At 41.0% G+C, this 24,024-nt stretch overlaps 1 protein-coding gene across 1 annotated transcript in view; it reads right to left on the bottom strand.

The window, feature by feature from the left end:
• Positions 1-24,024, bottom strand: part of LOC124595186 (protein takeout) — a 69,519-nt gene that overhangs the window by 32,436 nt on the left and 13,059 nt on the right. Inside the window, exons 2-3 of the mRNA XM_047133803.1 lie at positions 19,210-19,302; positions 14,680-14,827 (exon numbers count right to left, since the gene is read on the bottom strand). Of these exons, the coding sequence (XP_046989759.1) occupies positions 14,680-14,827; positions 19,210-19,302 (241 nt within the window). The remainder of the gene's footprint in view (positions 1-14,679; positions 14,828-19,209; positions 19,303-24,024) is intronic.

Consider the following 24,024-nt stretch of genomic DNA (forward strand, 5'->3'; position numbering starts at 1 on the left):
AAAAGAAACATAGTGAAACAATGAAAGAAAGATCACAAAAGAACTAAGAACTGAACTTGGAATGCGGTCCCTGGAGCGCTTAACCCAAGAAGAAGAACAATGTAAGCAGTACAGTCCGCTTCCTGTAGGTGGAAACGATTTTTAGCGCAAAAACTCGTCTACTCTGAGATTCTATTCGTTTACTAAGCTTCGTTCAATATTTTCCAACAGAGATTATATTCCTATACTACGGCTCTGGTAGGCCTGCAAAATAATCATTTTTGAGTACCAGATCTCTTAACTCAACTTGGCATAATTTTCATTAAACGTGTAAATATGGTGCCATAACTGATGAAGACCGTAGATATTTAAATAATTCCAATTTCACATTCCTCAGTTCCTCACTGGTGAAACCAATTTCATGGCCAAGTGCGTTGGCCAGATATTTTTTGTTTTACTTTCCAGTTCACGTTATTACTTCTGCAAGTTAATGAAGAAAAATGTATCGTGTTTACTGTTCGCCAGTTAATACAGCAGATGAAGATCTTTTCGAAAAGTTTTAGTCATGCATTACTGCAATATAAAAATTCAGAGACCGATTGGTCACCGATTCGAAAGTGATTCTTGAGGTTTTCCCGACGGATAGAACATTCCATAATCTTCCAGACGTGCATCGGCGACAGCAACACAAGCAACTGGAGTTCCTATTCACATCCAGAAGATGACACAATAATAACAGGTAATTTATATTAATCAAATAATTTCGGCAGCCACCGATTGACCTTAACTAACCTAGAATTGGGGTTTAAATGTTACGCCCACATGCAAACAATAAGTAACGACAAAAATATTGCAGTGCTGAAAGTAGCTAAATTCTTATGGGTGCTGAAAATAGAGTAAAACTCGACTGCAGTATAGGTAAAGGGCCATATCAGGAGCAATATTAAGGGCCCAAAAATCTTTGTGTGCGTCCTTTATAAACATCTAAGGAATAAGGCTTAATAACTGGTTATCAAAAAACAGCGGGCGTTTGTAACACATAGCTCCAAGTAAATAAAATGCATGTTATGTTTATTTTTAATAAAAAATGGTAAATGAAGTAAATGGTTGTACGTTACTTGAACAAAATTAAACTCATGTGGAAATGGAAATATTTCTCTTTTTGTATCAATAGTAACCTAAACACAAAGAATACACTAATAATGGGAAGCATATCGTGTGCTTCGAATGGATTCATCTGATTATGTAAGACTATATTTCCTACATGAACAGAGACAGAACATGGTGCAAATTTTAAATTACGCTTTGACGCTCACATTTGACCTTGGCTCCAGATGGAAATTTCCACTATGGCCCTCCATGCTGCAGCTAGCTGACTCGTTCGCTCAGCTACAGGAATCCCGTAACTGGTTGTGTGTAAGCTCTGACTTTTCCCACTGCTGCGAGAACATGTGGAAAATTTCATTTTTCAACGGACTATCCTTAACGATAGCTCGGCGTTAAGAGTCGTACCCATCTTGCACTGCACCTTTGTCCTCCTAGGCCGCCTAACCTCATGGATACCTTTTTTTTTGGGGAGGGGGAGGGATTTTGGGAAACACTTCCCCTGCGTTCCAGCAGCTCCAGAAGCAACTGCGACGACGCAGAATCAACAATTGCAGATGTGGTCCGAAAAGTGTGGAAACAGTTTGACTCTCGTCTGGATGTTTCTCATGCGTCTGATGCAGGGCACATTGCAAATTTATGAAAAAATACGTGATAATTTCGAATCCGCTTTATGATGTTACGTTGGAGAGGAATAGCTTTAAGCCTCTTTGAGTGAAGGTTTCTGAGGAAAGAGATAGTACATGACGCTCTCCGTCAGAGTTACATCACATCTCGCTTTCCTGAGCTGCAGTAAGTCTCAAATCAAGACTTTTATTGGACGCAACATTGTCCTCGGTCTTTTAGAGAATTTGATGTATTCAGAAAGACGCGAACATTTCTTAGGCATATTTATTCATAGATGTAACGAAATCAAAATGTAGTGAATACACATCCAAGTTACAGAGCAAACCTTATAATTTTTCAACAGTCTTCGAGTGTACAGCCGAATTCATTCGACATTCTTCCACGATATTTCAGTCCAGAGACGTCCGACCATCTTCGGGTGAGTAGATAACTACTGAAGAGCCAAGCTAAACTCACGGTATTTATGTCGAATCTCGTGCACGGAAAATGTGTTGGCGTCCATCGACACATGCTTCAGGTGATGACATGACCGGGACAGCAGAGTTGTGTGTGCCGCCCTCAGTGTTGGAAGTGAGAGATGATCTAATCATTGAGTATCGAATGACACCGTCGAGTCCTCTGTGACTGGATAAATTGGATTATAAGATTCCACTTTTTATATAGTTGAAAGCAGTTGTCATATTTATAAGATTATCAGCTAGACGTATTTCCACAGATTCTTTGCTTACCGAATACCAAAAACCAGAAACAGAAGCTAATTTTTTTCCCTATTGTATTCCACTGAGTGTCCCATGGAAAGATATTTCTGCTACTGCTGATCTTAACGGTTGCCGAAGACGGGTGTATCTTACGTGTTCTGGACAATGCTCCTAGACAGTTCGTATCGTCATGACAACGGATTTATAATTAAAATTATCCAGTCACAGCGGGATCGACGGGGTCAATTGATACTCAATGAATAAATCATCTCTGACTTCCATCACCGAGGGCAGCACACAGAACTCTGCTGTCCCGGTCATGTCGTCACCTGAAGCATGTGTCGATGGACGCCAACACATTTTGCGTGCACGAGATTCGACATAAATACCGCGAGTTTAGCTGGGCTCTTCAGTAGTTGTGTACTCACTTGGAGTTGGTCAGACGTCTCTGGGCCGAAATATCGTGGCAGACTGTAGATGGGATCCGGGTGCACAGCCGAAAATTATTAGAAGAAGGAATACACCGGGAGATTTTCAGAAGTCACATCAAACTTAATAAGTTCGTTTTTCATAGCGAAGAATATAAATAAAGCCTATCGCAAGAAGCAAAGCAATATCGTTGAAATTTAAAGAACAAACCGAAATAAGTAAACCTGTATGTCCTAGCCAGGTAAATTCCCTGTTAGTTTGTTTTCGCATCAATAAGATTGCGAAGCTTAATTGTGTTATTGATGTAATGTTCCAAAAATACATCTCTCACAGAGTTGAAAAACTAACAGCGCCATCTATTGGTTATTTGGTGTACTACTAAACTAACAGCGCATCTGTTTCTTTGGTGTGCTGCACTGTGGTGATAAATCATCCGAACTCCTAAGGCGAGCAGACTATTTAGGTAATATTTTAAATTACGGTATATTTTTTCTCTCCTTTCCAGATTTTGATAAAATGCAGCCTACATGCTTCCTCAAGCTACACTCAAGTTACTATGAAAACCCCAAGGAACTCCGTCTAGTTGTTTTGGAGGCATTGCGTGTTGAAACTGACAGACATATACGATGGTTTTACAGTTTTATTATTAGTATAAAATAGATGTACTGTAACAAAATCAGGTGAATCTGTTTGATCCACTCTGTATTTGACTGAGAAACAGATTAAGATTTTTTGGACAAATGAATGGTAGTTACTGTGAAAATAATATGCCATAGGGTGACTGTACACTCAGAAGGTTTATAGAAACATGTAAGTAACAAAATAACATTTCGAAAGAAAACTAAGAACTCTGGAAGCATCATTGACTGAATAACATTCATAGCAAGAGTGAAAGACCCATGTTTTAGAACGTGTGTCAGTGTCGTTTGATGACGTGTCTAGCAATTTCAAACTGTCCACAACAGTACACGAAATAATTCAGACAAGCGGGTCCTACCGCTATTTATTTTCGTGAAGTTTGCAGTACTTAGAATGTTTGTTTCCATATGCACTTGTGCTCACCGGATGTATATCTGTGCAGGTCGGACGTGACACTCAACTTCCGGTCGTTTCCTTTTCATTTCAATTCTTAACGGTAGTTTCAAAACTAGATAGATGTCTCAATGACTACTAACGCCTGCGTTATCAAAATTCACTAAACTTTTTAATTGACCTAGACAATGCAGAGAGGGGCGTGGCTAAATCGACAAGGCATAGCCTTTAGTTTATGATGATGATATGTTGAGTGCACTCTTCGTCATTTCAACAATCTGATTCGAAATTTATTTCGTACTTGAAACTCCTCCCCATCACAATTTACAGGCATGGAAAGAAATTAAGCTTTGATTGATGTACAATGGCAAGTTATATAAACGCTTTTCATTTAATTCCTATTCACTTATATTTACTTTCCACCAAACTCCGATCCCAAAGGACTTGAGATTTTTCCTAAAATTAGCGACACATGCTTGATGATTTCAACAAGGGCGATGTCACTAAGGAGTGCTTTAATGAAAAGTTTTGTTGCGTGAGCCTCACACTTTGATAGGCTTTTCGAACTCTTCTGTAGAGAACGAGTTCACACTATTATCAACCTTGTTGGTAGTATTACTCAAAGAAGCTTCCTTCGTACGAAAGATTGTTGTGGAAAATGCCCGGAGAAGGGACCTCCGGTGTTACAACTGATATAATACGTCAGAGGGCTGTTACTCAAGAGTTCTTGGAGAATGCCATGCATCGAGTATCGTTATGTTGAAGGAGATCTCTTTCGCAACCAGAGTGGACTGTTAGCGGATGTGAAAACACACAGTCCGACAAGAGAGCTACAAGATTAGATCCATAAACCCGCAGTTATAAAGCACATTACCATTAGTCATTCAAACCATTTTCTGCTTTAGTCACTGTTTATTACGTCCAGTACAACTTCAGCGAGCAAGACCAAACAAGCAGTGGAAAATTACGGAGATCGTAATCTTTTTGCCATTAGTGAAGTGTGAAAACGAAGTTCTACGGGTGCAACCTAAGTGAGGAGCAAGTCCAAATGTACTGTTGATGGAAGCACTTGTTTATGACTGTGTATGGTGTCACATGGCTTGTTACAACCTGCACTGAGAGGAGCAACAGCAGTATCCACCTTCTTCATCGTAAAATTTCCTAGCGCAAGGTGACACACGAGCCATTTGTCCCTGTGCTCGGTTCAGCAAAACATTTCTGTTTGTCTCATTCTTTATTACAATAATATAGTAATTTGATGTTGAATCAGATGATGATGATGATGTGACCATTCAAGCACGCAGTGTTGTAATAAATTTGTGACCAACATAGAAACCGTGTCGTTTAACACCCAGTCGTTAGTCACAGTCCCGGTTAATATTTACATTTGAGTCATATCAAACATGATTCTTGTACTGTGAAAGCAATATAGATAATAGATTTAGTGGCGACGTCGTTAGACACTCTTTTTTAAGGCAGTAGAAGCTTTTGTGTGTGTGTGTGTGTGTGTGTGTGTGTGTGTGTGTCAGGCTGCCCGGTTTGAGGAGTTGCTCTGCTTTCTGCAGTATATTAATGTTTCTTTATTTTATTGCCTTAGTTGAACAAAAATCTCTATTTGTGTTGTCCCTGTGCTGTAAACTTCAGTACCTCAGTTCAAAAGAAGTTTTTCACTATTGGTTGCTTAACACTTACACGAATTATCTGTGATTATGATTTTAAGTAAATTTAGTGTTTGTTGAAATTTAGTAATGGGTTGTAGTCCTCCTAATAGTTTACGGATTAATTAAACATTTACTTTCATTAAATGATAACCAAGGCAGCTGTTTTGGAAAAAGTTTTAAAATACGATTTCTATGAAGTAGAATACTGATTTCAATTAATGACGTAGTTTATCCTGAATCTGAAATAGATTTTTTAATAAATTACACGCATATTTGGTAAATAGTTATTAATATTGAAATGAACGAAAAGAGGTAAAACGAACAGTTTAGCAATCGGTGGATATTGTTGCGAATTACCTTTACGTCTGCTTCATTTTTACAATTACATGGAAGTTGAACCATTTTATAACGCTCTGTCGCAGGAGGAGGCTTTTCTGTCACCTTCTGTAAGCTATAATAATGTATATGAATTTAACTGAAATTCAACTTTAGAGTTTTTGTCAGATCTGTACACTATTTCTACTATGTGGTTCACAAAATACTTGTGAATCCTAGAAGTAAAAGTGGTTATTACAACAAGAGTAGCTCTGCCAAGTGAGAAACTACGTAGTAGATGTCACGATATCTGTCCTCGGAAAAATTTTCGGGGGCCAAGAGACGACTGAGTATAATTCACGGTTTTGTTGTCATGAAATTTCTTCCTGCCCGTCCAGTGGCTTGCCTCAGAGTTTACGAGTAATTCTACAGTGACAGAATTTCAATCCACCATTGTCTGAGACATCTAATTCATTAGTTCGAACTAACTAAGGCTAAAAATTGCCACATGTTTCATATGGAATTTAGACTGTTTGCAAACTTAATTGTGAATCGTCAGAAGATATAAAACATTTAGAACAGACATGCAGTCACCTGCTATGATATCCCTAATTTTGGATCGTGTAACACAGTACCTAACAGTATGTTAGTATCTAAGAAAAGGGCGGTTTTACGATGCAAATTTTATTATGGTCAAAGCTCACTGATAAGAAATATTTGCAAGAGAAATTCTTTTTATTTTGGATTTTATAAGAGAATAATCTCATGATCTGCTTAATTTTTGAGAATCTGTAATTGAAGCAAGGTATCTTGTGAGGGATTTGGAAACGCCTGCCATCTCTTAACGTAATAGGTGGCAACGCGAGAGCGTTAGTACTTCCTTATCGCAGGTATAATAGCCACTACAAGCGGTGACAGGATGATTGCGTCAAGACGTTTTGCATCCCTGCTACTACTGAAGATGTTAGCTGAAGTGTTTCAAAATAAAGGAGACGTCCTGTGACTTCCTAAGGGATCACCTCATCACTTTTCAGCAAACCGAAAACTGATCCGAATACATTCCCTGACGCGTAAGCTCGCGAAGGCACTCATCTAGAAGCATTATCAATGCCTGTTAGAAATTGGTAAAAAAATGGAAAGCCTTCAAGTAATAATATTAACAAATATTAACGACCATTCAAATATACCGAAGTCAACATTGTTTCCACCGTTATTTACGTTTTGACTACGTCACACATGCGCAGACAGACGCCATAACATGTTATGAAATGATGTGACGTACTATTTTCCATTATCCTAAGAGTTTTAAGGTTAAGAAGTGTTCTGTTAACGTAAAATTCTTTCCTGTCAATTATTGGTTGAGTTCTTTCTAGAACATTGCCAAGTATGATGCTCATTTGTTTGTATACGATTATGGATAAGACCTTCAGTTACATGTGCAGAAAAAATGAAGAAGAAATTTTATACGCAACTGTGAAGACTATAATGCCCTGCATGGATACGGGAATATGTCTGACAGTTGTATGGAAGTCAAAACTCTGATTACAACAGCGGAAAATAAAAGCGTGGGTAGTGAGAATTTTGCTATTCAGAATATCCCATCTGCTGTAGTATTCAATTTACTGTCAAAACAAAAATAATTATTAAAAAAGAATCCTTTCAAAGATTTACACAAACGTCAAGGAAGCGGAGTTTTTCGATACTTGAAGTAGAAAGAACTCGGTAATGAAACATGCACTTACATGTGAGACAGTTTTATGCTGCAGATGTTTCAAGTGAATAACACATTCAAATCCTAATGAATCCTTTTGTTTTTGGTAAATATCCAAAAGGCCAGTGAAGCCGAATAAAACGATATATCAAGTAAAAGCTGAAAATTTTGAATAACAGAAAACATTTACATTGACCGAGATATGGAAAAATTATTTACAGTACTGAAGCGACCAAAGAACTATTGGGAAGTACTTACTGAAGATCAGTACAGTTTGTTTAGTTAGTCAAACTTTTCATTGGATGGTCTCTCTAGGATGTGAGCGTCCCGTTCCAGATATTTCTAACCACAGGAAATATGATGCAACTGCCGGAAATCTAACGTTGCTTTCTGTGGCTGGTATACAGTTTAGAACATCAGAGTGGTAGAATTTGTCTGTAAAGTGTAGTGTTTCTTAAACTTACTTTTTCCTGTAAATAAATACATTAATCAAACAGGATAACAAACAGGAAAGAGGGTTCTTCTAAAAATAGGTAGAAAAACAATGAAAACTGAATGAAACAAAACTTCACCATTTCTCTTCAATTTTCAGCGATTCGTTCTATCAGTTACTTGCGCCTGAATGTTGAACTGGTTTTCAGACAAGAAGACAGCAGATGCATAATGATTTACTTTACACGCAGTTTTACAGTTACAGTGTTGTATGAAATGGACCGGGGTCACCAACAAAATGAAAACATTACCCTCTATAAGCTTCTGATATTCTCAGGCGGTTTGGCTGATAGTATACGAAATGCGCACAGACAACGATTCCTATTTCCTTATGGGCCAGAGAGAAATGAAAATGGTTTATAATTCTACACAATGACAAATCCGCTGTGTTTGCCGTTTATGAATCAGTGGTGAACCATAACTTACGTTGAATACCAAGGGGACTTTGGCCTAGTGGAAAAATTGCCGTGTATTTCTTCGTTTCCGAGTAACAAAATACGGAAAGTTACAGTTCTGCTTACTCTCGTGTTAATAGCCGGAGGAGACAGCTAACGGCCGACCACCATCTATTACGAGGATGACAGAGTAGATGCACCTTAAGAAATCTTACATCACTCATGTCGTTCTTCGTCCAGTGTGTGGATAGTGTTCGCCTGTGTGGGGAATGTTAGTGTGAATATGTGAAAAAATAACTTTTAATCTTTTCAGTTTTCGGAATTAGTGTCTTGCAACACTTTCTTAGATATCCAGGGTAGGCGGCCGTTATGGTCGAGCGGTTCTAGGCGCTTCAGTCCGGAACCGTGCTGCTGCTACGGTCGCAGGTTCGAATCCTGTCTCGGGAATGGACGAGTGTGATGTCCTTATGTTAGTTAGGTTTAAGTAGTTCTATGTCTAGGGGACTGATGACCTCCAATGTTAAGACCCATAGTGCTTAGAGCCATTTGAACTATTTTTGAATATCCAGGATATCTTAGACACCGATCAGTATTTTAAATGATAAAGTAAAATACGCCAGTGCACACGTAAACCTATGTCTTACAAAAAAAAAAAAAAAAAAAAAAATGGTTCAAATGGCTCTGAGCACTATGGGACTAACATCTGAGGTCATCAGTCCCCTAGAACTTAGAACTACTTAAACCTAACTAACCTAAGGACATCACACACACCCATGCCCGAAGCAGGATTCGAACCCGCGACCGTGGCGGTCGCGCGGTTCGAGACTGAAGCGCCTAGAACCGCTCGTCCACATTGGCCGGCTATGTCTTACAAAGATTCATTCGATATGTGATGTACCTATTCCATGGGATTGCGGGAGAACGGTAATGCCACTACATCAATGGCTACATTATTGTACGATAATTCAGGTAAGTTCTGTAGAGAAGAAAATTCTATACATCGGTACCATTTTTGATACAACGTGTTGTATATTCTGTATCTCTTCAGGGAATAATATTAATTTGTGTGTTTCAAATGAATGAGTGTTTCATAAGTTACTCTATGAATGTGCATCACTGTCTTCTTCGATAGTCCTATCATTGCAGAAGGCCATTCATAATGTTATGCAACAAAACTCCACAGTGTCGTGAGTGCCCAATCCAATAGAGTTTTCTTGCGCATCTAGATTTAAATCATCAACATTTTACTTTTTTTGCCATTTGACCATGTGACGTTGATCAAATCATGTGCCTTCCACCGTCAAGCTAATTTGCTGCGCCTAAGGCCTCGTTTACGAAGTTCTCTCGCCTGCTGCAAGCGTGCTCCTTAAACGGAAGGTCCCAGAAGGGACATAAATTGTTATTTGATCTAAACATATACTTTGTTCCGAATGGACAGTGAGGTACAAATCACTGCATGGTGGTTTCCTGGTATGTGTTTGGCGTCATGTCAACTGCGCTTTTCCTATTCGGTGGACTGAAGTCGATAATCTAACCAAAACAATCTTCGTATATGTGGAGGCAGATTTATTTTACTGAATGGTTAACCCGATGCACAGTCCCAGTTGCAGGGGCAGTTTCCAGGAAACAAAAATGTGATCATCAATACTTCACGTAGTTCTACAGTTACTGACCGATTTCAAAGTGCTGTCATCATCTACCCACGGGTGGGTATGATCTTATGTGAGATACTTTACACATTAAGAAAACTATTACAGTTACAAACTGTGTATTTCTCTTGAGACAGTTAAATAGCTGTGCACAACTTACCCAGACAATATTTGGGAATGAGAGCACCTAGTGAATTCCAACAGTTCTTTACAAATAATTTCAAACCTTTAAGAAACATTTTTTCTCGTTGTCACCAGCCACAAAATGATGAAAGGGATAACGTTTATCGCTTCTCATATTTTTGCTCTTCATACAGTGAAACTTAAGCATCGGGCACGACGTTTTAATTTTTTACTTCTTTACTACAAATTCTATTCGCAACAAATACCTGTGTCCAGGTGTACAACTGAACGTATGTAGAAAACTATGTAATTGTAAGACATGTAGTTCAGAAGGTATGACGTCATAAACATTGTGATGCGTGAAATACTAGCTATTGCTTAAAATGGAGAGCAAATACTCATCCAGCGGTTGATATGATTTTATGACATAGCGACTTACAACAAACCTTAAACATAATTGAAAACCTTTTCTATATTTTCTTCTCGCTTACATGCTTAACACCAATTTTTTATAACGCAGTATCTCGTTTTAATGTTATTAGATGTCTGAAGTTGTTCTAGACGCGGGAGTTCGATTCCTTGAAGAAAAGGAGATGGGTTACTGGTGTCTGCAGAAGAAAGATAGATGTACGAGATGAATTACTAGATTCCACAGGCACAATGATGTCTTCACGTAGGAACATGTTCAAACAACTGAACACGTTCTCCTTACACTAAAAAGTTCATTCAAGCAGTGATGTATTTTTCGAAAACTCATTGGAAATGTTTGAAATTCATTATGAACTGTTGTTAATTTTTAACCTGTCAAATGAGAATCATTAAGTATTATATAAAAATAAATAACACAAAAACATTCCCTAACGACAATTAACATTTAATAGCACTCATTTGAGAAACCGTTCACTATAAAAGATGTGCCTGTTCTAACACTTTTTGCTTCACGTAAATATATCACCTTCCGGAATATTAGACATGGCTCTTAGGAGATCCATTCTGTATAGTAGTAAAAAATAGTTCTCCCACGATTAGGCCAAAAGGATCACGCAATACCGGCCGCCCGCCTTTTGATTCTCTGGTATAATGTCATTTGGAGGCGATTTGGAGGGGCATGGGGTTAGCTGACAGCTCTCCCTACTGTTGTCAGATTTCGAGACCTTGGAGCCGCTACTGCTCGTTCGAGTAGCTACTCAGTTCGCCTCATGAGGCAGAGTGCTCCCCGCTCTACTAGACTGAGTTCTGCAAAAAATTTCCGATGGCAGTCAAGAATCACAAGAGGAGGTACGTAGAAAAGGCTCGGAGACAGGGGAAGATTCCAGCTCGATTACATCACTGTCAGAAATTCTAAAATCAGATATTGCTTTTTAAGGCGTAAATAACGTCACAATTTAGTAATGATGATGAGTAGAGCGTAGTTCAAGAAAATCATCCGAAAGAATCAGTGTCGAAGAAAGTGGGATACTGAAACACTTAGGAAGGTAGTTAAAGATGTAAATGCTGCGATGTATACCACAGTTGGCAATTCAGTTAAAGAGAAGCGGAAATCCCTAAAAAGAGCAATAACTGATGTTGAAAAGACAAACATAGACATTAGAACTTTAACTGCGAAGAAACTTTGGGTTACAGAAAAAGTACTTCAGTTTATCGATGAAAGATCTCAATATCTTTCATCGACAGGAATACAGCAATATAAATCACTTAGGAAGTAAATAAAAACGAAGTGTAGGGAAGTCAACATGAAATGGCTAAAGGAAAGATGTGAAAATTCGAAAGAAAAGTTCGTCAGAAGGACGGAGCCAGCACACATAAAAGCCAAAATAACCTTCGGTGAAATGCAAACCAAGAGTAGCCACACTAAGCGTGCAATGGGAACTCCACAGATGAGAGAGTGGATAGCTGGAAAGAATACTCCGAAGGTCTCTCTGAGGGGAAAAATTGTCTGATGACGTGGTTAAAGAACAAACTGGAATCGATATGGAAGAGGCAGGGGATCCAGTATTATAATCAGAATGTCGAAGAGCTTTGGTAGACTTACGATTAAATAAAGTAGAAAGGATAACTAACATTCCTTCGAAATTTCTAAAATCAGTGGGGGAAGCGGCTGTCAAACGACTTTTCAAGTTAGTATGTAGAGCTGGTGTGTAGAATGTATGAGACTGCTGACATACCATCAGACTTTCGGAGAAACATCATCTACATAGCTCCTAAGACATCAAGAGCTGATAAGTACGAGAACTACAGCACAATCAGCGAAACAGCTGATGCAGCTAACTTGCTGGTAACTTGCTGACAAGAATAACATAGAGCAGAATGGAAAATGAAGATCTGTTAGATGACCATCAGTTTTGCTTTACGAACCAGTGAGGTATTTCTGACGCTGTGCCTGATAATGGAAGGAATGTTGAAGAAAAGACGCGCTCATAGGAATTGTCGAGCAGGAGAAAGCGTTCGACAATGTAAAACGGTGCAAGATGTTCGAAAATCTGAGGAAAATAGCAGTAAGCTATAGGGAAAAGCGTAATATACAATATGTACAAGAACAAAAACGGAAGATTGGAAGACCAAGAATGAAATATTCAGATTAAAAGAGGTATAAGGCAATGATGCAGTTTTTCGCCTCTAATGTTCAATCTGTACATCGAAGAACCAATGACGGGATAAAAGATAAGTTCAAGAGTGGGATTAAGATCCAAGGTGGAAAGACGTTAATGATAGGATTCGCTGATGACATTGCAGTCCTCTGTAATCGTGAAGAAGAACTACAGGACATGTTGGATGAACTGAATTGTCTAAAGATTATAGAATAAGGATTGATCGTAAACAAGAAAAGACAAAGGTAACGAAACGTAGCAGAAACGAGAATAATGAGAAACTCAACATCATAATTTGTGATCACGAAATGGACGAAATTTGGGAATTCTTCTACTTTGGAAGCAAAATAACCCATGGTGGTCGAAAGAAGGAGGACATAAAAAGCATTGGCAAAGAAGGCATTCCTGGCCAAGAAGTTCTACTATTATCAAACATACACATTAATTTGAGGAAGAAATTGCGCACAACGTACGTTTGAAACACAGCATTATATTGTAGTGAATCACGGGGCTGTGGGAAAACCGGAGCAGAAGAGAACGGAAAATTTTGACATCTGGTACTACCGAAGAATGCTGTAAATGAAATGAACTGGTGAAGTAAGGAATGGGGAGGTGCTCTACAGGATCCGTGAAGAAAGTATGAGGAAAACACTGACAAGAAGAAGGGACAGGATGGAAAGACATGTGTAACACATCAGATAGTAAAAGACATCAGATAATAACTTTTATGACTCTTTAGGGAGCTGTAGAGGGTGAAAACTGTAGAGGGAGATAGAGATGGAATAGATCCAACAAATAATGGAGAATGCAGGGTGCAAGTCCTACTCTGAGATGAAGAGGTTAGCGCCGGACAGAAATACATTGCGGACTGCATCAAACCAGTCACAAGACTGACGACTCAAAAAACTAGACTTAAGAGCGATGTTCGGAAATGGAGTCTCTATTCGGTGCTAGTCGCTAAGTATCGAGTGTGTATGTATGTATGTGTGTGTGTGTGTGTGTGTGTGTGTGTGTTTGTTTGTTTCTGTGTGTGTTTTTAAGCATAAACCTCAGGGAAGTTCAATTGCGAAACAATCATGCTTGATATTTCGATTCAATAACCGACACTCTTCACTGGTATATGAACCAGGAGACTTCTTCTGCCTTACCTAAATTTTCTTCCCTTTAATCTTTAACCAAAAATGAAAGTTGATTTTGCTGATAACACAGTGATTTCCAATCTACAGTTAAATTAACGCGAAACTGTTTTCCCGTTTAGGAAACATTTCTTATCGTCTGCACTGTCGTCAAGTTAGTAACAGATGACGGGAACGTGAATCCTTTATAATTCATAGAGTACACGATGAACGATGTGCCTTATAGCATAATGCGTTGGTGAGGACTTTCTTTTCAAGACGCTTTTAATCTCGTCTAGCCACCATTTTCTCTCCAGAACTTTATTGCTACCTGACCTCATGACATATCCATTGAATGTTATTTGCTTTGTAGTGTTTTTCTCTAATGAAATTTGGTTTTTGACAGAAGTATTTTTCATTTTAGCATGTGTGTTACGTACACAGCTCATCTTACGCGCACTGAGGCAATGTACATTATTTTCTGAAATCTTTCCTAATACCGTACACTATAGTTCTACTATAGCTTCTAAATTTTGTTTATGTATCTAATTAAATTAACAGCAGTAGCTCAGGAAATGGTGAACAGTTTACAGAGTCGAAATCTTGAAACTAGGCTATGAATCTCGTGAAATTCAACAGTCCTGATAAGAATTAAAATTATATTTGATTTTTAGTGTTGTTCTCATCTGAGGCGTACAACAGTGTATTCCATACAGCACGGCTGCAGACGATGAGAACATAACAGCGTGCCTCGCACTCACCTCACGCCGATGACGGTTAGGTTGCTGACCCCGTAGGCCTCGATGTCCCGGAAGCTGGCACGGTAGCCGTCGGGCCCGCTTCCCAGAGCTATCGATATCTCGTCGATCTCGATCGGTTCCACCTCCGTGATTCCCAGCTCAGGAATACCTTCACAGTGAGCATGAATATTTCGTCTCTGACATCAACAAACAGCAACTGCGTACTTTCAGGGATGTGAATATACATACAGGGTGTGACAGGTATAAATGCAAATATTTTTACATGTGATACATCAATACGTACAAATATCAGTGTTTTGGCTGTTTTTTCCTGCGTCGAGCAGTCTTCCCACAAACATTACGCCCTGATGTTTTCTGCACCACTTCGTGGACAACTCCTGTGAGTACAGACTAACCGTTTTGCGTCCACGTGTCCACACTTCAACCTACCGCCTAGGAGAAAATAAGGATTAATGGCTTGCTCTTGCTCATGTACTTGGAGGTACTAACCAACCTAAAAACACACCAGTTGTAATGTTAACAATTATCAGTCTGAAAATGACGTAAATACTGGTGTCATGTTGTTCAGCGCACCGCCCGCAGGTACCAATAGCAATGTCTCCACTTATGCCTGTTACAACCTGTATGCATGTGTATTTTATAATAAAATAGTTGCGCCGTCTACGAAAGAAACTAATTTTTGAAACTTTAGGAGTAATGTCAAAGTGAATAACTTAATATAATAAAGTTAGAAGCACGTGGAAGACAGGTACACTTACACGTGAAAACCTCACAGGTTCCCCCTTTTCTAGCGTTTATCCCGCCCTTACGGAGTCCACTGTTTTCATGGTTTGGTGAATTTACTTCATTTTAAGTTGGTGGCCGGATGCCCTTCCTTTCACCGCTGGGAACGAAGTCTTGTGCGCCACCTGTCTGTGAATCGTATAAACTTTGTGGTGTGTCATCGCATTTTGGTTATGGGCTTCGTGGTTATGAGACGGAGATTGGGGATCAACGAAATATTTTCCCAAACAGTCTTGGAAAACTGCCTAAAAACTACGCTGGGCTGATTGGTGCAGCCGAGCAACGGTCTTCAATCTCTACGGCGGATTCGATCAGGGTCCACCTCAGTCTTCGTCGTGCTGCGAATTAGGCTGTACTTTTTTGGCTATTATTATTGTCATTATTATTCGCACGGATAGGTTTCTACCTGCGTTGGCGGAAGTTCGAATAGACCTGACAAGATTCTGGTAGTCTTGATATCTGATTACGCTACGAGCGCTGTGGAGAACAAAATGAATCTGACTTCATCAGGATAAGACATTGCACTAGTTACAACTACTGCATTACGGCACTCACTAAAACAAACAAGCCTTTTGGCAGTCACAGTTTGGTGTCACGGTTTGGGCAAGGACTATGGGCATACACTATGTGGTGTCACCGCCAGGCACCACACTTGCTAGGTGGTAGCCTTTAAATCGGCCGCGGTCCGTTAGTATACGTCGGACCCGCGTGTCGCCACTGTCAGTGATTGCAGACCGAGCGCCGCCACACGGCAGGTCTAGTCTAGAGAGACTCCCTAGCACTTGCTCCAGTTGTACAGCCGACTTTGCTAGCAATGGTTCACTGTCTACATACGCTCTCATTTGCCGAGACGACAGTTTAGCATAGCCTTCAGCTACGTCATTTGCTGCGACCTAGCAAGGCGCCATATTCAGTTACTATAATCTGAACAGATAATATTGTGAATCTTGTACCGTCAAGAACGGCGTTCATCATTAATGGATTAAAGTTAAGTATCAAACTAATTACGTCCGCTTTCTGAATTCTAATTCCTTGTCTTGTTCCAGACCTCACGTCAGTATAGTTCTTCCCTCCTCACGCTAGCCTGCGTGAGCTAAGACGCGTGCATTTTGGCCTCCTCTAGTAACACGGTATTGGCTCTTCTGCCAACACAGCACACTATGTGATAGAAAGTATCCACACTCCTGATTCTGACTTACAAGTTCGTGGCGCCCTCCATTGGTAATGCTGGGATTCAATATGGTGATGGCCCACCTTAGCCTTGATGACAGATTCCACTCTCGCAGGCATACGTTCAATCAGGTGCTGGAAGGTTTCTTGGGGAATGGCAGCCCTTTTCTTCACGGAGTACTTCCATGAGGAGAGGTATCGATGTCGGTCGGTGAGGTTCAAATGGTTCAAATGGCTCTGAGCACTACGGGACAACTGCTGAGGTCATAAGTCCCCTAGAACTTAGAACTACTTAAACCTAACTAACCTAAGGACAACACACACATCCATGCCCGAGGCAGGATTCGAACCTGCGACCGTAGCGGTCGCGCGGTTCCAGACTGTAGCGCCAGAACCGCTCGGCCACCAGCAGCCGGCTGTGGGTGAGGTCTGGCGAAGGTGTTCTATAGGATTCAGGTCAGGACTCTGTGCAGGCCAGTTCATTACAGGGATGTTATTGTCGTGTAACCACTCCGTCACAGGTCGTGCATTATGAACAGTTGCTCGATCGTGTTGAAAGATGCAATCGCCATCTCCGAATTGATCTTCAACAGTGGGAAGGTGCTTAAAACATCAATGTAGGCCTGTGCCGTGATAGTGCCAAGCAAAACACAAGGGGTGCAAGCGCCCTCCGTGAAAAACACGTCCACACTCTCACACCACCGCCTCCGACTTTTACTGTTGGCACTCCACACGCTGGCAGATGTTCAACGAGCATTCGCCATGCCCACACCCTGCCATCGGATCGCCACATTGTGCACCGTGATTCGTCACTCCACAGAACGTTTTTCCACTGCTGAATCGTCCGTGTTTACGCTCATTACACCAAGTGAGGCGTCGTTTGACATTTATTGGCATGATCAGCCGCTCGATCATGAGATCAAAGTCTTCTCACCCCCCGCCTAACAGTCATAGTACTTGCAGTGGATCCTGATGCAGTTTGGAATTCCTGTGTCATGGTCTGGATAGATGTCTGCCTATTACGACCTTCTTCAACTGTTGGCGGTCTCTGTCAGTCAACAGACGAGGTCTGCCTGTACGCTTTTGTGCTGTACGTGTCCCTTCACGTTTCCACTTCACTATTACATCGGAAACAGTGGATCCAGGGATGTTTAGGAATGTGGAAGTCTCGTGTGCAGACGTATGACACAAATTACACCCAGTCACCTGACCACGTTCAAAGTTCGTGAGTTCTGCTTTCTCACGATGTCTAATGACTACTGAGGTCACTGGTATGGAGCATCTGGCAGTAGGTGGCAGCACAATGCACCTAATACGAAAAACGTATGTTATTGGCTGAGTACGGATACTTTTGATCACATAGTGTGTTTTTAATTGGTTATTAAGTTTCCCTTCCAAACAGAATGACGGAATATACCTGCCTTTCCAACGATGTGAGTTACCTCTGTTTCTTGAGGATTTCCGAATAGGTTACAGGAGTAGACACCATCTGGGTGCAACATTTGACGAAAGGAGAGCATTTAGATAGCTAAATTCTTCACCAGTCGACTGCTTTCATTCAAGTCGCGCGAAGAATTAGGTTTCCAAACAACTGGAGACAGTGGAATGGATCATGCGCTGTATTTCATCAGCTTTCGAAAGTTTCAGCGAAATTTCAGGAATCTGAGAGACCTTTATCAATATATGCACGTCCTGTAAAAATCCGAGGATAGAAATGTTGAACAGCTACTATTGTAATGATGCTCTACCAATACAAAGTTCTCAAAATGAAACAGAGAGTATTATTATCTGCTGTTCATCTTAGCAGAGATGAATCTCAGAGGAAGCCAATTACGGGCTGTGTTGTGGGTGATGAAACACAAGCTGTGGGAGCTTCATTGTCCATGAACAAATCGGCTGAGAATTGTCTTGAAGAAGGGAACGCGTGACAGTTATGTTTCCTAGGCACATTTAAATGCTAACTGTGGGCCCATAGTTGAAAAGAGCGACGTGACGTGATCGAAGGGAGTACTAGAGACACTACTCAACACATCTGTGCGGATTTTCACAGTGATTTCGATTTTGCGACCGACAGTAACTTACTTTCCGAATAGCCCTCGTAGATCTACAGTGACATCAGATATTTTTATTTCTTTAAATTCCAAAAAAATCCTGAAGCTACTGGATAGGGAAGTTTCTTCTACATAAAATTAATAGAGAAGTTTACCTTAACGTATCTATAATTTCACCTCTTTCTACCGTCATTCCAACAAACTGGAAGATGATTCGTGAAAGTTTTCACAAGTACGCCCTACTTATATTTGTAAGACATGATTTATAATGTACGTACTTGCGGGGGGATTATTCTAAAGAAGAAAAACACAGTAGCTATAAGACAGTAAGTGCTGTCATTCCTGTAATTTGGATACATACAAAGAGATACTGAATACAATGAGTAGCAATTAATTTCTTACTAGCCTCTGTGACTGTCTGATTAAGGCAAAGCGTTTCGTCTGTTAAGGCTGTGACATTTCCCTAGACTGAGAAATAGACAGAACCATAGAAATCGCACACATATTTCAGTGTCATACGACTCACCTTTTCGAAAGTTGGCAGCAAGAAAGTTGGCAGACCTGGTGAGACACTTGTTCACTTCTGGGTCGCTCTTGCTGCATTGTTCAAGAAAGTAAGCTGCAAAGAGAAGATGCAGAATATATAGACTTGTTGTAAAATTTCTTTTTGGTTTTTAACTGAACAAATATTTTCAAATTAATCATCTATGTCAAGTGCAAAACGTACAGCATTATGGTGTAAGGCGATCATATTTCTGTATTGCAGAAACCGACGATTTCTTTTAAATTAGGAATCCATATAAGCTAATTGTTATAAATTGACACTATGAGAAACTAAGGCCAAAATATCATTGGAAATCCTTACTAAGATCTTTGCTTATAATATTCGTGCGGGCGAGAAAGCAAAATGGGGCAAAAATTAGTCTTGTCTCATTATAAGACAACGATGATGCCCCACGTACACTACTGCCTATTAAAATTTCTACACCACGAAGATGGCGTGCTACAGACGCGAAATTTAACCGAAAGGAAGGCGATGCTGAGATATGCAAATGATTAGCTTTTCAAAGCATTCACACAATGTGGGCGCCGGTGGCGACACCTACAACGTGCTGACATGACGAAAGTTTCCAACCGATTTCTCATACACAAACAGCGGTTGACCGGCGTTGCCTGGTGAAACGTTGTTGTGATGCCTCGTGTAAGGAGGAGAAATGCGTACCATCACGTTTCCGACTTTGATAAAGGTCGGATTGTAGCCTATCGCGATTGCGGTTTATCATATCGTGACATTGCTGCTCGCGTTGGTCGAGATCCAATGACTGTTAGCAGAATATGGAATCGGTGGATTCAGGAGGGTAATATGGAACGCCGTGCTGGATCCCAACGGCCTCGTATCAATAGCATTGGAGATGACAGGCATCTTATCCGCATGTCTGTAACGGATCGTGCAGCCACGTCTCGATCCCTGAGTCAACAGATGGGGACGTTTGCAAGACAACAACCATCTGCACGAACAGTTCGACGACGTTTGCAGCAGCATGGGCTATCAGCTCTGAGACCATGGCTGCGGTTAACCTTGACGCCGATTCACAGACAGGAGCGCCTGCGATGGTGTACTCAACGACGAACCTGGGTGCACGAATGGCAAAACGTCATATTTTCGGATGAATCCAGGTTCTGTTAACAGCATCATGATGGTCGCTTCCGTGTTTCTTGACATCGCGGTGAACGCACATTGGAAGCGTGTATTCGTCATCGCCATACTGGCGTATCACCCGGCGTGATGGTATGGGGTGCCATTGGTTACACGTCTTTGTCACCTCTTGTTCGCGATGACGGCACTTTGAACAGTGGACGTTACATTTCAGATGTGTTACGACACGTGGCTCTACCCTTCATTCGATCCCCGCGATACCCTACATTTCAGCAGAATAATGCACGACCGCATGTTGCAGGTCCTGTACGGGTCTTTCTGGATAGAGAAAATGTTCGACTGCTGCCCTGGTCACCACATTCTCCAGATCTATAACCAATTGAAAACGTCTGGTCAATGGTGGCCGAGCAACTGGCTCGTCTCAATACTCCAGTCACTACTCTTGATGAACTGTGGTATCGTGTTGAAGCTGCAACCAAGCTCTGCTTGACTCTACGCCAGGCGTATCAAGGCCGTTATTACGGCCAGTGGTGGTTGTTCTGGGTACTGATTTCTCAGGATCTATGCACCCAAATTGCGTGAAAATGTAATCACATGTCAGTCCTAGTATAATATATTTGTCCAATGAATACCCGTTTATCATCTGCATTTCTTCTTGGCGCAATAATTTTAATGGCCAGTAGTGTATGTGGCGGACGGGATACTGCGGGAGAGAGATGACATTCAACGTTTCCCTTCAGAATGGAATTTCTTCACGGCTAAGAGAATGGGAATAAGAATATCAAATGGGTTTCCAAATGTCAAACCCCCAAGAATACTGAGATCAGTAATCCCACAGATTATCGTTAAACTACACTAGTTGGGGTATTGCCACAGACATTAAACTACAAGTTGGCTTCCATAACTGGAATTAATAATTGTCCTTGGGAAACAACAAAATATAACTCAAAAATTTTCTGGTAATGAAACTGCATTCATGCTACACAACTTGGTCCTATTGTTCGTGCACCATTGATGATTTTTCCAGTACCCACTGTAGCCTTAAAAAAGGATTAAGGAAATACAGTGGAAGGCTGCATAGGGCTTAACATTCCATCGCCGACCTTGTCATTAGAGACTAAGTACAAGCTCTGATTTACTGAGATGGGATCAAAAGACTGGTCTTGGCCATTTCAAAGGATGAATATCGGTTATGATATCAGTGTTCGCGGGTTCGATTCCCGGCGGGGTCAGGGATTTTCTCTGCCTCGTGATGACTGGGTGTTGTGTGATGTCCTTAGGTTAGTTAGGTTTAAGTAGTTCTAAGTTCTAGGGGACTGATGACCATAGCTGTTAAGTCCCATAGTGCTCAGAGCCATTTGAACCATTTTTTTTTTTTGGTTGTGACATGCGGTGAAACAGGGAAACCGAGGAATTTCCAAAATATGACAATTCTTAGGTGATTTGAAATTTTAGCCTGAACCAAGCCCCATTCCGCTCTGTCACACTGCAACGACGCTTCTCGGTTATCAGTGACACACATAAACGTCGGCGGCGCATAAGCTAACGTTTGGGCTGTAATAGCTTCTGCTTTCAGCGTCAGCATTCATGGACATGTTGTTGACTCCTAATACCTTGTAGTGTACTGTGCGTTTCACCGGTTTTCGTCTGATTTTGAAAGGAAATAATAACAACAGAACGTGAGCAGCCGATGAACTATCCTTTCACAACGAAATAGACGATGAAATTTGCTTTCCAGTCACGTAAACCGGCTGTCCACAGTTGCGAAAAATTGACTGTTCCCTGAAAAGTTGTTACAAAATATTGCTTGATTAGCTCATGTTATGTCATTAGATGAATCGATAGGGTGTTATCAGTGTTCTTTCTGAGATAGTATAGGGTAGATACAGTCATCAAGCACAGTACTATATGAAGGTTGTGGTGCATTTGGAACATGGAAATAATCAATCAAAAACGAACCGCCGAAGACTTCTAGCTGTAAGCGTATGGAACCGTTACGGGTCCAAAGGATAGCGACAGGAGGACCACCAATGAACTCGTGTGTTATCTGGGTGTTTCAAAATGAAGCAAGATCTGTACATTCTTTATTTATGTTTGTCACAAAATTTAATAAGTGCGAGAATCAAAACGTTACCATTAGCGAAAATAAATTTTCCAGTCATCAAGAAAATTTATTATGCTACGCATGTGGACTCAGATCATATTTTGTGAAGACACAGACGATGGTTATAACTAGGCTCAGCGTAAATGGCACATTTTGCACCAGCCCTGACCTAGTTCCTTGTGCTGTGTATTTTGTCCCAGGTTGATGGAAATTTCTGGCGTATTCAGTGGTCGCAACGAGTTCCTCCAGAGCTAGCTTATTTAAATGTTATTTCATGCGTGTGCATAAGCAGGTCTACAAATGGAGTTCATGCCTCGTGTGATGTTGTCTGTATCTCTCCTTATCTTACGTTAATACACCGAAAAGTCAAAGTAACTGGTACACCTGCTTAACATTGCGTAGGGCCCCCACGAGCACTCAGAAGTGCCATAATACTACGTGCGATGGACTCGACTTATGTCTGAAGTAATGCTGGAGGGAATTGTCACCATAAACACTGCAGGGCTGTCCATAAATCCGTAAGAGCACGAGGGGATGAAGGTGTCTTCTCAACAGCACGTTGCAAGGCAACCTAGATATGCTGGAGAACGTTCATATCTGGGGAGTTTGGTGGCCAGAGGAGGTGTTAAAACTCAGAAGAGTCATTCTGTAACAATCTGGACGTGTGGAGTGTCGCACTGTCCTGCTGAAATTGCCCAAGTCTGTCGGAAATGACAATGGACATGAATGGATGCATGTGATCAGACAGGATGCTTACGTACGTGTCACCTGTCAGAATCGTATCTAGACGTATCAGGGGTCCCATATCACTTCAACTGCACACTCCCTACACCATTACAGAGCCTCCACCAGTTTGAGCAGTCCTCTGCTGACATGCACCGACAATGGATTCATGAGGTAATTTACAGATCCATACACGTCCATCCGCTCGATACCACTTGAAACGAAACTCATCCAACCAGACAACACGTTTCCAGTCACCAACAGTCCAATGTCGGTGCTGACGAGCCCAGGCGAGGCGTAAAGCTTTGTGTCGTGCAGTCATCAAGGGTACACGAGTGGGCCTTCGGCTCCGAAAGCCCATATCGATTATGTTTCGTTGAGTGGTTCGCACGCTGACACTTGTTGATGGCCCAGCTTTGAAATCCGCTTTCCGGCTGCAGTTATGTCGGAAATTTGATGTTTAACCGGATTCCTGATATTCACGACATATTCGTGAAATGGAGCTACTGGAAAATCCCCACTTCATCGCTACCTCGGAGATGCTGTGTTCCATCGCTCGTGCGCCGACTAGAATACCACGCTCAAACTACCTTAGATCTTGATAACCTGCCATTGTAGCAGCAGTAACCGATCTAACTACAGCGCCAGACACTTGAAGTCTTATATAGGCGTTGCCAACCGCAGCGCCGTATTTTGCATGTTTACATATCTCTGTATTTGAATACGCATGCTTATATCTGTTTCTTCGGCGCTTCAGTGTATTTTCGATTCTGCGTACCTTAACACCAGCCGTCCTCACTAATTTGATACACGTGTTGCAGTCTGTGAACGTGCCAAGATAACTACTCACCTAAATT

Source organism: Schistocerca americana, chromosome 2 (genome assembly GCF_021461395.2).
Source record: "Schistocerca americana isolate TAMUIC-IGC-003095 chromosome 2, iqSchAmer2.1, whole genome shotgun sequence".
Taxonomy (NCBI): domain Eukaryota; kingdom Metazoa; phylum Arthropoda; class Insecta; order Orthoptera; family Acrididae; genus Schistocerca; species Schistocerca americana.